This window comes from Anolis carolinensis, chromosome 2, assembly GCF_035594765.1.
Source record: "Anolis carolinensis isolate JA03-04 chromosome 2, rAnoCar3.1.pri, whole genome shotgun sequence".
Taxonomy (NCBI): domain Eukaryota; kingdom Metazoa; phylum Chordata; class Lepidosauria; order Squamata; family Dactyloidae; genus Anolis; species Anolis carolinensis.
Genome location: NC_085842.1, coordinates 273,281,759 through 273,296,573, shown reverse-complemented (window position 1 = coordinate 273,296,573; position 14,815 = coordinate 273,281,759). Strand labels below are relative to the sequence as shown.

The 14,815-nt window shown below is 39.4% G+C and overlaps 1 protein-coding gene across 23 annotated transcripts in view; it reads left to right on the top strand.

Moving 5' to 3' along the window:
• Window positions 1–14,815, top strand: part of ppip5k2 (diphosphoinositol pentakisphosphate kinase 2) — an 85,903-nt gene that overhangs the window by 13,115 nt on the left and 57,973 nt on the right. For all 23 annotated transcript variants that reach the window (XM_016994832.2, XM_016994831.2, XM_008113983.3 and 20 more), the window contains exons 3-6: window positions 9,229–9,624; window positions 10,653–10,848; window positions 11,987–12,077; window positions 14,402–14,487. In XM_016994832.2, the coding sequence (XP_016850321.1) occupies window positions 9,484–9,624; window positions 10,653–10,848; window positions 11,987–12,077; window positions 14,402–14,487 (514 nt within the window). In that variant the 5' untranslated portion in view covers window positions 9,229–9,483. The remainder of the gene's footprint in view (window positions 1–9,228; window positions 9,625–10,652; window positions 10,849–11,986; window positions 12,078–14,401; window positions 14,488–14,815) is intronic.

Below are 14,815 nucleotides of genomic sequence, written 5' to 3'. Positions count from 1 at the left end.
CAGATCCCAGTAGGGTGGCCTTTTGCAGTTGGCAGATCGTGATTTTGTCAATGTCTATTGTTTCCAAATGCCGGCTGAGATCTTTTGGGACGGCACCCAGTGTGCCCATCACCACCGGGACCACCTGCACTGGTTTCTGCCAGAGTCTTTGAAGTTCAATCTTGAGGTCCTGATAGCGGCTGAGTTTTTCCTGTTGTTTTTCATCAATGCGACTGTCACCTGGGATGGCAACATCAATTATCCAAACCTTGTTCTTTTCCACAACTGTGATGTCTGGTGTGTTGTGTTCCAGAACTTTGTCAGTCTGGATTCGGAAGTCCCACAGTATCTTTGCGTGTTCATTTTCCACAACCTTTGCTGGTTTGTGATCCCACCAGTTCTTTTCTGCTGGGAGGTGGTACTTGAGGCATAAGTTCCAATGGATCATTTGGGCCACATAGTTGTGCCTCTGTTTGTAGTCTGTCTGTGCGATTTTCTTACAGCAGCTGAGGATATGATCAATGGTTTCGTCAGCTTCCTTGCACAATCTGCATTTTGGGTCATCAGCTGATTTTTCGATCTTGGCCTTAATTGCATTTGTTCTGATGGCTTGCTCCTGGGCTGCAAGGATCAGGCCTTCTGTTTCCTTCTTCAGGGTCCCATTCGTGAGCCAGAGCCAGAGCCAGGTCTTCTCCTTATCAGCTTTTCCTTCAATTTTGTCAAGGAACTTTCCATGCAATGTTTTGTTGTGCCAGCTGTCAGCTCTAGTTTGTAGTGTGGTTTTCTTGTACTGGTTTTTTGTCTGCTGTGCCTTGAGGAGTTTCTGATTTTTGACTTCAATCAAAGCAGGTTCTTCACTTTGCTTTACATATTCTGCCAGGGCATGTTCTTCTTCTTTGACTGCTTGTTTTACTTGTAAGAGTATTACAAGTACTTGTATTATTATTGTTGTTGTTATTATTATTATTATTACTACAAAGGTTGGGTGGCCATCTTTTGGGGGTGCTTTTACTCCATGGCAGAAGGGGGTTGGACTGGACAACCCCTGGGGTCTTCTACTGAAATACTGTTAAATTTATGCTGGATAAAATTGTTCTTCAAATATTTGCTCATGTTAAATATATATACCTTATGAGAGTATGAGAGGGGAGGGGGGTATTCCGTTGGGTGGAGGCCCCCTATAGAAGTGGTATTAGGGAAAGGGAGATACGGGAAAGGGAGACCTAATTTAATCTGACCTAGGGTTTTTGGAAGAACATTAGTACCTCTAAAACGGTCTCCTGACAGTAAAACTGGGTAACCAGGATGGCGGTCCCTCCAGATTAAAGGTGGTGCTGTTCAGTGCCAGGTCTGTAAATGGGAAGACAGCGTTCATCCAGGATTTAATCCCGTAGCAGCATGCAGACCTGGCGTGTATTACGGAGACCTGGCTGGACGAGCTGGGAGGGGTTAATCTTACCCAGCTCTGCCTGCCAGGATACTCCGTACAGCACCAACTGAGATCTAGAGGTGGGGTTGCAGTGATATATAAGAATTCCATCCCCCTGACCAGGTGCCCCATCCTGCAGTCTATCATGTTTATGTGTCCACCTGAGGATAGGAGACAGCGACAGATTAGGGATTCTGTTAGTGTACCGTCCACCCCACTGCACTACAGTCTCCCTACCTGAGCTAGCCGGGGTGGTCTTGGGCCTGTCATTGGAGTCTCGGCAGCTGATAGTGCTGGGGGACTTCAATGTCCATGTTGAGGCCAACCTTTTAGGTGCAGCTCAGGACTTCATGGCTTCCATGGCAACCATGGGGCTGTCCCAACTAGTAACAGGCCCCACCCACAGAGCTGGACACACATTGGACCTGGTCTTCTGCCAAGGATGGGAGGAAGGTGGCAGTGTAGGCGAGCTGTCTATCGCTCCGTTGTCATGGACCAATCACCACCTGCTCAGGTTTAGTCTCACTGAACCCCCTAACCTCTGCAGGGGTGGAGGACCTACTAAAATGGTCTGCCCCAGGAGGCTTATGGATCCATAAGGATTCCTGATGGCTCTTGGGGAGTTTCCCACCTCCTCGGTAGGTGATCCTGTCGATGCTCTGGACTCTCTCTGGAACACGGAGGTGACTAGGGCAATAGACACGATTGCTCCAGAACATCCCCTCTCAGGTAACCGAGCTAAACCAGCTCATTGGTTTACTGAGGAGCTGGCAGTGATGAAGCGAAAGAAGAGGGAACCAAAGTGCATGTGGCGTTCAGAGCCGAGCGAGCCAAACCCAACACGGCTGTGTTCCTATCTTAGGGCATATGCCGTGGCAATAGATGCTGCAAAGAACGTTTTCCTTGCAGCTAATATTGCGTCCGCAAAGAACCGTCCGGCAGAGCTGTTTCGAGTTGTCAGAGGTTTGTTATATCCCGTCTCTCCAGACGGGATCCCTGACAACTTGGCAGCCCGCTGTGAAGCATTTGCTCGGTTCTTTGCGGACAAAGTTGCTTTGATCCGCTCTAACTTTGACGCCATATTAACGGCAGTCTCTGAGGATGTAGCAAGAATACCTGCTTGTCCAGTTTTGATGGATTCTTTTCAATTGGTTGAGCTCGAAGATGTGGACAAGAACCTTGGAGAAGTGAGACCAACCACATGCATCCTAGACCCCTGCCCATCCTGGCTGGTGAGAGAAGCCAGAGGGGGTTTGGCCGAGTGGGTGAAGGTGGTGGTGAATGCCTCCCTTCGTGATGGCAAGATTCCAGTGAGCCTAAAGACCGCTGTGATCAAACCGCTGTTGAAAAAGCCATTACTGGACCCCACTCAATTCAGAAACTTTCAGCCTATTTCGAATATCCCCTATTTGGGCAAGATCATGGAATGTGTGGTTGCTTCGCAACTCCAGAGATTCTTGGAGGATACTGATTTTCTAGACCCTGCACAGTCTGGCTTTAGGCCAGGGCATGGTACCGAGACAGCTTTGGTCGCCTTAGTGGATGATCTACGCCAGGAACTGGACAGGGGGAGTGTGTCCCTGCTGGTTCTGCTGGACCTCACAGCGGCCTTTGATACCGTTGACCACAGTGTCCTTCTGGGACACCTCGCAGCGATGAGGTTGGGAGGTACTGTTTTACAGTGGCTCCACTTATTCCTGGAGGGTCAGTCCCAGATGGTGTCACTGGGGGAAACCTGCTCGAACCCGCAACCATTGTTTTGCGGGGTCCCGCAGGGGTCTGTATTGTCCCCCTTGTTGTTTAACATCTACATGAAGCTACTGGGTGAGATCATCAGGAGTTTCGGGGTCCGGTGTCATCTGTACGCAGATGATGTCCAGCTCTGTCACTCCTTTCCACTTGTCACTAAGGAGGCTGTCCAGGTCCTGAACCGGTGCTTGGACACTCTGTCGGACTGGATGAGGGCGAACAAATTGAAATTGAATCCAGACAAGACAGAAGTCCTCCTGGTCAGTTGGAAGGCCGAACAGGGTATAGGGCTACAGCCTGTGCTGGATGGGATCACACTCCCCCTGAAGGCGCAGGTGTGCAGTTTGGGGGTGATCCTAGAGTTATCATTGAACCTGGAACCCCAGGTTTCAGTGGTGGCTAGGGGAGCCTTTGCACAATTAAGATTTGTGCACCAAATGTGACTGTACCTTGGGAAGCCGGACTTTGCCATGATGGTCCATGCTCTTGTTACATCCGATTAGATTGCTGTAACACACACTATGTGGGGCTGCCTTTGAAGACTGTTCAGAAGCTTCAATTAGTCCAACGGGAAGCAGCCAGATTGCTAACTGGAGCAACGTACAGGGAGCGTACTACTCCTCTGTTATGTCAGCTCCACTGGCTGCCGATTAGCTACCGAGCACAATTCAAAGTGCTGGCTTTAGCCTATAAAGCGCTAAAAGGTTCCGGCCCAGCTTACTTGTCCGAACGTATCTCCCGACATGTCCCATCACGGAATCTCAGATCTTCCGGGGAGACAGGCGCGGCTGGCGGGGACGAGGGACAGGGCCTTTTCAGTAGTGACCCCCCATCTATGGAATGCCCTACCAAATGAAATTAAACAGGCCCCCTCCCTCCTATCCTTCCGGAAAAGAACGAAAACATGGTTCTGCGACCAGGCATTCGAGCAAGAGTAGCTGTTGAAATGAAAGACAATAAACATATGACTCAGTGACAGACCCCACGTGGACACAATAAGTGCCATTAATGTATATTTATATTTATTATTATGTATGTTTTAAATGCAAGTTCCTAATTTTAATGTAAATTTTAATTTAATGGTTTTAAATGTGATGTAAACTGTTTTTTTATGCATATGCTTATATTGTAAGCCGCCCTGAGTCCCCTGATGTGTGAGAAGGGCGGGGTAGAAATGATGTAATAAATAAATAAATACATTATATATAAAATGACTAGCTGTGTCCAGCCACGCGTTGCTGTGGCTTATGGGAATCATTTGTTGGCCAGGTGGAATAGCAGTGAATAGCCTTGCAGCCTTAAAGCCTGGCCGTTTTCTTCTTATGCAAATCCTTGTTTGGTGAGCTGGAATACAATGGCATAGGCTTGCTGCTTGGAGGGCTGGGTACTTGCATTCTAGGGAAATAATTTTTTGGGCTGCTAGAATTGCACTGAATAGTCTCGCTGCTTCAAAGCCTGGCTGCTTTCTACATAGGGGCAACCTTCGTTGGCCAGGTTGAATGGGATGGGGTAGCTTGTGGCTTCAAAGCCTGGCTGCTTTCTACCTTGTGGAATTCTTAGTTGGGCAGGTTGAATAGCAATGTATAGTTTTGGTGCGGCAAGTAGGAATGCTGTAATTAGTCATCTTGATTAGCATTTAATGGCCTTGCAGCTTCAAAGCCTGGCTGCTTCCTGCCTGGGCAAATCCTTTGTTGGGAGGTGTTAGCTAGCCCTGGTTGTTTCCTTTTTGGAATTCCCCCATTTCCAGAGTGTTGCTCTTTATTTACTGTCCTGATTTTAGAGATTCTATTGTTCTGTTTTATTATACCACAGCAATTATTATATATTATATTTATAATCTCATATTATCTTCTTAGAACTGGATTATATGAGGCCCCTTCTACACAGCTGTATAAAATTCACACTGAACTGGATTATATGGCAGTGTGGACTCAAGATAATCCAGTTCAAGGCAGATACTGTGTATTATCCTGCCTTGGCATTCTGGGTTATAAAAGTGTGAAGGGCCTTGAGTCTACATTGCCATATAATTCAGTTCAAATCAGATAATCTGTAATTTATAGGCAATGTGGAAGAGGCTTGAGTGAAGAGGCCCTGAGCGCCATTCTGGATGAGTGGGTTGCTAGGAGACAAAATGGGCGGAGCCTACCCTTCTAACTGGCAGCAAGAGGAAAAACGGTTCTTCCTCTAATTTGGATTTATTTTTCTAGGTTTTTTTGTTTGAAAGACATAGACTGGATGACTATGTCTTTTGTGGCCAAATATGGTGTGATTTGGTTCAGTAGTTTTGTTGTTTACTCCATAGTAAAATGGCACATTGCATTACATTACATGCAGTCATGCCGGCCACATGACCTTGGGGGTGTCTACGGACAACGCCAGCTCTTCGGCTTAGAAATGGAGATGAGCACCAACCCCCGGAGTCGGTCACGACTGGACTTAACGTCAGGGGAAAACCTTTACCTTACTATACTATAATATATAAACATTTCTTGGGGCTCCACGAGAATTTTTTTGCTTCAAAAAGGGTTCCACAGCTGAAAAAGTTTGAGAACCCCTGGTTTAGACGATGACTCTGGAAACCATGATTTGAATTCCTGATTGGCTGTGGAAACCTACTGGATGACCTTGGGCAAGTTACGCAATCTCAGCCCCAGAGGAATACAAATGCAAATCCCGTTTGAACAAATCTTGTCAAGAAAATGATGGAAATGATGAAGGCACACAAGAACAAGTATATGATTGTGCAGCTGTTCAACTACTTTAGCTCTTGTGTAAATACAATACAGTAACTGAGGTTTCACATTTCCAATTATACTTTAAAATTGTGAGTAAATAATTGGCATAAATGGGCAAAACTAATGGCAATGTCTGTTGACATGGAATATGTGAAAAAATTCATGTAATCTTCAGGACGCAAATATATTGAATGATTTTGTGCTATAGAAGTCAATGCTCTCTCTCTGTGTGTGTATATATATATATTATATATATTAAAAATTGGGATTATAGCGCATATATATATATATAAAATAATCTCAATTTTTAATGTTTCCCTTTGCTTTTTAAGCACTAACAGTGACCTAATAAATATTGTCCTTGGGGCTATATTGACCTCATCCTTTATGCTGCTAAATTAGGTCTCTGCGATTGTGTAGAGCTCCATGACAACAGTTGGACTTAAAAGGTAGTAGAAAAAAGCATTGTACTCTTAAGCAATCAAGAGCTTAATAGATATAGTGAAGTACACATGTATTTGCTTGTTAATTATGTGGATAGTTGAATTTAAAACATCAAAATGAATTAGATTTTGTTAAAGAACATCTCTATCCACATGTTTTATTTCCTTTGCCATTAATATTCTGCCTGGCCTGCTGTGATTGAACTTTGAATTTGTTGACCAGAGCAGTAGGTGCTTTTCCATGCCACATAGTATTTAGTTTGTGTAGACAGTGTAGAATATTCTGATACTGAAAATGCAGTGCCACCCTGAAAATCAGCAGGAAATGGACAGTATTTGAACTTTACTAAAGGAAGGCCTGTTTTCGGTTAGCATCTTTATGTTTCATCTCAGTCCAACAGTTGCTTAGCTCCAGAGTAAGAGATCTGAGAATGCCGAACAGCTAAACTGATTTAAATGTCCACCTCTTGACCAGCAGTCTGATACTGTTGTATACAACTTATTTTCTCATATTCCCTATGCTGATACATCAGCAGCATTTGGTGCTTTTAAAAAAATGGTATCAGAGGCAACTTGAAGACATACAAGTCGCTTCTGGTGCTAAAGCCCTTGCATTCTAGAAAGGAAGCTAGTCTTTTAGGTCATAATAATAATAAGAAGAAGAAGAAGAAGAAAGAAGAAGAAGAGGAGGAGGAGGAGGTAGAAGTTTATTTATATCCCGCCTCCATCTCCCCCGAAGGGGACTCGGGGCGGCTTACAGCAAAATCAAAATACAAGCAATGATAATATATGAAACATCAAAGGACAACAACAAAAACCAATAATAAAATATATACAATAGGCAAAAAACACAACACAGAATTAAAACATCAAATTAAAAAACAATGAGGTTGCAATAGTAGATAAGCAAGGTGCACATTATGAGTAACAAAGGTCATGATGGTCTACCGAATCAGCAACTTCATTCTCTTAAAATAGTGTTGAATTGAGCTAATAAAATACAGTACTAAAGGGCAGGAATTTCAGAGAGCAAGTGAAAAAAGTCTTAGGATTTTTCCTAGATAAGATGCTAGGTTAGCCATAACCGTGTATAGCTTCATGGCAGCTTTGCGAAAATGATAACAGCAAACCTGTTAAGAGTAACAGACATGAAGGACTGGGTGAGAAGCAAGTGGCTCTCCAGATATTATGGACTTCCATTGCCATTCCATCCAGTGCTAGTTTCCCCCCCTAACAATTCTGATAAACATTCAGGTGTAGCCATGTTGGCCACATATCAAAATACAACAAACTTCTAACTCCAGAAAACAGCAATATGTACGGCTATGTCGGCTGCATTTTTGAAAGACATGTTCTTAAATTAAGTGGGCAGAGTGGCTAGGTGGTCGCAGCCTTTGACCTTCATCTCCCGCTATAAGATATGTACACAGTGCACTATGTTTGCGAGAGTTGTACTATATTTCAGTCTTGCATGACATCTTTGAGAGATTTGTCTTGTATTCATAAGTGAGACTCCTCCTGTGGTTAATAGTGTGCTAGCTCTCCATTTCTGTGAATCACAGAGACCATGAAAAGGGACTTCTTTGAATAGGCATCTGTGATCTCGCACAACCCTGCCCACCCTTCTCTCTTCATGTCCTGTCTTCCTTTAATTCTTTGAATGCTTCTGCTTTGGTGTACATAGAACTGAAGATTTAGCAGGAAGTGTGCTGCATAGACATGTGTGGAGTATGCTGGACTTTGAGTATATCCATCCAAAGGTTTATGTCATAGCTCTAGAAGTTTCCAAATAACGCACTGTGGTGATGCAGTAATCCATTTATGTGTGCCCAGAGATGACTCCTGGAAAACGTACAATTGTAAGCTGTATCTTTAAAAAATCAAGTAAAGATGAGTATGAGGTAATTCATTGATGCTATCCCCTAGAAACAACTGTACTTTCATTTGTCTATAAACAATCCAGCCAATGTGTTGTCAGAGCCAGTTCTGTACTGCTCAGTGTGTTCATGCCTGGAATTTTACTGCATTCTTAATTTGTGTAGTCATTATATAGACAGACATGTGAAAACCTTTGAAGGATAAACCCTTTTCTCTCACGCTCCTTTGTAAAAGTTCACTTTATTGTGTTTACAGCTATTTTCAAGACATTTAGCACGTGCTCTTTTCTAAAGTTCTTTAAATCTATTTTTATTGCCTTGGTTTTTATATACCTGTAACACTTTGGTAGGTCAGTAGCATGTACTTTCTGTTTGCTATGCATTGTAATAGTTTATTGAAATCACATTTCCTAAATAGAATTTTGAAGGTACAACTTGTTCATTAGTTGCATCATGACAGTCCAAGGGATTGCATTGGAAAGTATGGCTACAGTACTATGGAGAATACTAATATCATGATCATAGATCCAGTCTTGATGCTTCTGCATATATACATGTTACATGATATTATTGGCCAACCTTTTATCTTTATCTTCATAATTAGATAATTTTTTACTAGTTTTTGGAAGTGGGTGGTCTATCTAGAATACCAAGGATCAAGCTTACAAATCATTTTTCTACTAATAAACTGTTATTACCACATATGGCCATGTTTGAAATGGTGCTGACTTGTTGCATTTCTTTTCCCCTTTGCCTACTGTTACCAAATGATTAGTCTGATATTTCTCAAGATTCATATGTGGTTGAGATTCACCTGTTAATTATTCTTCATTTGCATATATGTTCATCTTTTAATATTAGTTTTAATGTTTTAATTTGGTATTGTATGGAGTAGTTCAGTTTTGTAATAAGAAAAGTACTTTTAGGCAGATTAATTGAAATACTGTATATTTCAATTATGAAATACATTAGTATATACTGAACGTCTTAACCTTTTCACATTCCCTTTTTAGCGTAGATAATTCTCATGGAATCTCAGGGAAACTGTAACCTGAAGGATTGCTTTTTACAAATGTAACAACAGAACAATGGACAGATGATACCAATTAAACTGCATTTGGCAGCTGACTATCAGAACAACAAGCAAGTGTGTAAGCAGTGCCAAGCTGCAAGGATTTTTATTACCCTAGCCGCTGGGAATTATGTACAGTGTCTCACTTCTCAGAGTGAATACAGTTAATACATAGATCACATTAGGATTTATAATCATGTCTGTTAATGAGACGGAGAATGAACTCCCAAGGTTTTTTGTGGGTGGTGAAGATGGTGATGAGCTTTTGGACCGAGCAAGAACAGCAGAGTTTAATGCCTTCTATGATCATGAAGATGAAGACGAGGAGTATGATTCTGTACGTACTTTGTGCTCTTTTTTAAAGTACCACAGTTTGAACCTCTGTTAAATATGTTTTAAGATGCTTATTATTTATAAACTCTGGAGATTTTTTGAAAAACCTCCAGTAGCTTATAATAATGGAAACTACTAGATTGCTATAACAAGAAGTATTTGTATTAGAATTAGTAAAAATATTTTTATTTATATGCTGTCTTTTCCACACCTCTAGGCAGATTACAAACTTCAAAGCAGATACAGATAAAAGTTCATACTATACAAAAGTGAAACTAGAACAATGTAAAATTCTAATTTCAGTGTTGTTGACTCAAATCATTCTCAGTATATAAAGTGAAGAGAGTTTATTTTCTCCTTAAAAAATCCAGAATATCTAGCTGTTTACATATCAGTTAATAGTTTCATTTGTCTCCTTAAAGTACTGTATAGACATTAACTATCTAGGACCCCCAGTCCAGCAGCTTTTGGCTGCCTCTTTCCATGAGTACTCTTTACAAGTGCTATTAAAATTAATGGAGGCTGCAAAGCAGTCTCTGGTAGGTCCTGACATTAAATTTTTGTAAATGATTCCATGCCAATATATAATTTTAATTTAGAAGTGATGAATTTAATTTTACATGGGCTATGTTTGTAGGAAGATCAGAATAGAACATAGCATTTCTAAATTTCTGTTAAAATTAAGTCATTCTCTTTACTCTTACAGTTTCCTGTATTGGCAGTTTTGTACCTAGGTTCTTATTCTTCACATTGAGTATCAAAGCTTGTTGATTTTTCTATGTATTGTATGTTAGCTTCTTTTTTAAATAGAAATTAAGCCTTTATTTTAGGTTTTGTTTTCTATCCTGTAATACTGGGAAAAGGTATGAAATGGTCATGCTGTATAAAATTTTCCTAGGACATGAGCATTGCTTGCTTAATATGCAGGGGAAAAGGAAAATATCCAAGCATTTATTGTATGATCATTAGACCTTGTTAAGTGTTGCTACTTATTGTTGCTATTATAATAATTATTGTTCTTGTTATTATTAGCCACCAGAAAGACAGATTGTGGTTGGAATATGTTCTATGGCGAAGAAATCCAAATCAAAACCAATGAATGAAATCCTTGAACGGCTTTCCATGTTTAAGTATATCACAGTAGTAATATTTGAAGAGGATGTCATTTTGAATGAACCTGTTGAAAACTGGCCTTTATGTGACTGTCTCATTTCTTTTCATTCTAAAGGTGATTGCTCTAGTTTTAAAATGTCAGAGTATTCCGATTGCCATATATTAAAATGTTAGTCTTATGTATTATTTTTTGCCTGCAAATAAATGTGAGTTGAATATTAGTCAGCAGTTTTTAGTCAACAATATGAGTGCAATTATCCAGTAGTTTATTATAATGGAAATTACCAATGCTTTCTGGTAGCATTTTTAAAAATAAAAAGTAAACCAGTTAGACATCTAAACATGCCTTTGGAAGCAAAGTCAATTTATTTCTATGAAATGTATTAATAAGTTATCATGCTTACAGTATTCTTGTCTGGAACAAAATACATATTAAATACAACTATGTAACAAGATAGTATAAAATGATTTCCAGTAGAAAAAACATAGCAAGAAATAGAGTGGGGAAGGAAAGTTAGATGTTTTTCCGCCTTGTGTTTCCCTGTTCCAATCTAGAGTGTACAAGAAAGTACAAACACGATTCTAATTTGCATGGAAAGGGTATGTTTCTCTTTCCTTCAGGCCTGTTTCTCTACCCTAGAACCTATCCTGTTATGATATAACCATGTATATTTAGAAGTAAATCCTACTTCAAGTGAGGCTTATTTCCAAGTATATGTGTTTAGAGTTGGTGTAGTGTGCAATATATTTTTCATCTTAGTTAGGAGACATTTATATTTAATTCAATTCTCTTTAAATTTTTAACTTATATATGTTTGTTTTATAAAGTTGTTAGCCACTTTGCCATCCCAGTATGACACATGAATAAATATAAGGATTGTCATCATCTCCTCTGGCAAAATATGAAATTTCCTGTACTTAAATTGTACTGTAATACAGTAGTTAAACAAGGACATTGGAAACTAGCTATTCTCCTGGGTATAGTGTTGATACATAGAACATAAGTTTTGATTTTCTTACAATGAAGTATAAAGCTTGAAAGAAGACCTTAAAAAGTAAAGTGGATCGTGCTTAACATATTTTGCTTAAAACCCAGGTTCTGTTTGCAGAATATGGTATTTAAAAGTAATGTACAGCTCTTTATCCATGTAGCTCAGTTACGATAATTTATTATTCCTCTTCTAGCCTAGTCATTTAAAATCACTTAAATGTAGCTTTTGGTGGGTTAATATTCCTTAATATGTTCTATTTAGGGTTTCCACTGGACAAAGCAGTAGCATATTCAAAACTCAGGAGACCATTTCTTATTAATGACTTGAATATGCAGTATCACATACAAGACAGGCAAGTATCTTACTGTGAATCATAGAAGAAGTAACTGCACTTTTATTTCAGCAAACTTTTGTACAAAAGATACTGTGGCAGTATATTGATCATGACACATCAGGGTTTCCAATTCTTTCGGACCAATGGCATTCCTAAAAAGTGCTGTGAATGCAATCAAAAATGGATTCTGTGTAGGCAGTCATAGAGTGTGGGTAATGCCCAAATCCCCTCTTTCTCTCTTTTGCTTTTTTTCTCTGTCTTTACTCACTTAGTTTCTCACACATGATTGGCAAAAGTGAGAAAGAGCCATATTTAAATGAAGACAGCTTTTGTTTGTTGAAGCCCAGCAAGAGGCTATTGAAAAATCTTCGTCCCTGGAATTCTGTTGTTTCAAGCAAAGGTTTTTGTTGAGTTGTAGGGTCCCCCTTTTAACCCTTTCAGCTATCATTTTTCCTGATCCAAATGAATATAGAAATTGAATGGGCAGCCCCGTCAACTGGGCCCTATGGTGAGAGGAAGCCTACTGATTGCCAAAAACCCTTCAGCAATGGGACTGCTTTTTCCTTTCCTTCAGTAGATTTTTTATTGTTGTTTGGGGGCATGACACCCCCCGCCACTCTTGTATATGCAATCATTCCAGTAAAGATGTCTCTCAATTGACATGCATGGGGGATAATTTATTGGTGAACATTTCAACATGGCCTAATAAGTGCATTGGCACACATAAGTGCCACATTGGAATTCTAGTTATAGTGAGGCTTTCAGGGAATACCATCACCTCATTTAAAACTATGGTTGTGATTCTTGGATGCTAACAAGTTGTTACATCATGTGATTGATTTTTAGCTAATTGGTTTTTTAATTTACTTGATCATGTATATCACAATATTAATCACAGTAAACATGCAGAAAAGAAAACTAGTACGAAATTATAACATGGCAATATCAATATAGAATCATAGAATCACAGAGTTGGAAGAGACCTCCACCTCAGTCCACCCAGTCCAGCCCCCTGCCAAGAAGCAAGAAAATTGCTTTCAAAGCATTATTATTCATATTAGATAATATCGACATGAAGGAAATGTGTATGAAAAGAAATACATTCAGCTTAATGAAATGATAGGTGTTAACTAAATCAAATTTCAAATATGTCACATAACAGATCAATTTAGTTTCCATTCCAGTAATGTGGTACCACATAAATTATCATCATGAAAGCATTAGAATGTAAGAGAATATACCCGAGGGTAAACTTTGCATATTTTAAAGAGATAGTGGATCTGTGAAATTACAGGATTCCACACATAGTGCTCAGCAGGAATCACATCTCCCACCATTTCACAGATCCTAAAATCTCTCTTCATCCTCACATTTCATTCTTTCATCACTTGATTGTGTATTGTGTTGTGTATTTTGAATCCACACTTGATTGAACCCATAGATCCAAAGTCCACAGCTATGGAGAATCCACTGTCATGTCAAGAATCCACTTAAATATGTAATCCCATTCTAGTGATGTCCAACTATGTTATGATAAATTATCTGAAATTTACTGAGTTTTAAATCTTCCCCAATATTAGAAATTATTAAGACTGTAATCGTAAATGCATTTGCTTGAATATAAACCAGGATTAATTCTGAGTAGACATGCATGGGATTGCATTGTAAGAAGTTTTAATTCTGTCTCAACCATGAACCCAGTAGATACCTGTAGGCATTTACTCATCTCAATCCCAGAGCCATTTTGAAATATGAAAATAAAACTGTCCACTTTTACATGGAATACAAAGCACTTTTGAGCATTTTTTTTAAAAAAAGGTTATGTCAAGCAAGCAAACAAACATCAATATTATCAAGTCCTATTCTGAAATCAGGTGGTGAGTTACAACAGAGTCATTGCATGAACAGGGCCATTGAGTAATAAAATGTGTGTATGTGGGAGGGGGGATAGAAATTATTTCAGAGATCCTGAGTTTTGCTGAAGTATATAAAATATCCAAGCTGAAACAAACTCAAGAAATAAATAAAGGAGGACTAAGTATATGAGATAATCACAGAATAATGGAGAGCAGGAAGATGGAAATCTGTGTTTGGAGGGAGTGAAATATTATGGTTGAAAATAAATATCCATTTTGAATCTTGTGCAGGAATAATTTCTTTAGAACACTTTGTTATATTGCTGTTTGCACTTGTAATGATTAATTGGTTTTGGCAATAGTGCATCCCTCTGTATAGTCCGTACAACAATGGAAACATTTTATTTGCCAGTTCTTTGACTTCACATAGCAATCATTTCCATGCATATTATTTTAATGTTCAGAATCATTTTGTGTCTTTTTTAGGAGAGAAGTTTATAGTATTCTTGAAGCTGAAGGTATTTTACTTCCCCGTTATGCAGTACTAAACCGTGATCCAAATAATCCCCAAGGTAATTTAATTTTTAGAAAGAATTATCAACAGATTTGAGCTGTTGTTTTCAATAGTGCCTTTGCTTCCATGATGGTATGCATCTATGATACAACAAAGGAAGTGTTTTGTCATACAGTCAATTACTTTTCTTGTAGATACCCTTGTCAACTGTAATACTAAACATTCTTAATAGATACCAGTACCATTAAACATGTTCAAAGCTAGACCTAAATATATGTAAGTAAGATTGCACAATCTGCCATAGTTTTACACTTCATATTCCTGAAATTTATAAACAGGCAGGTTGTTAATTGTTTCAGATAAAAGTTGTTCACTTGAAAACATAT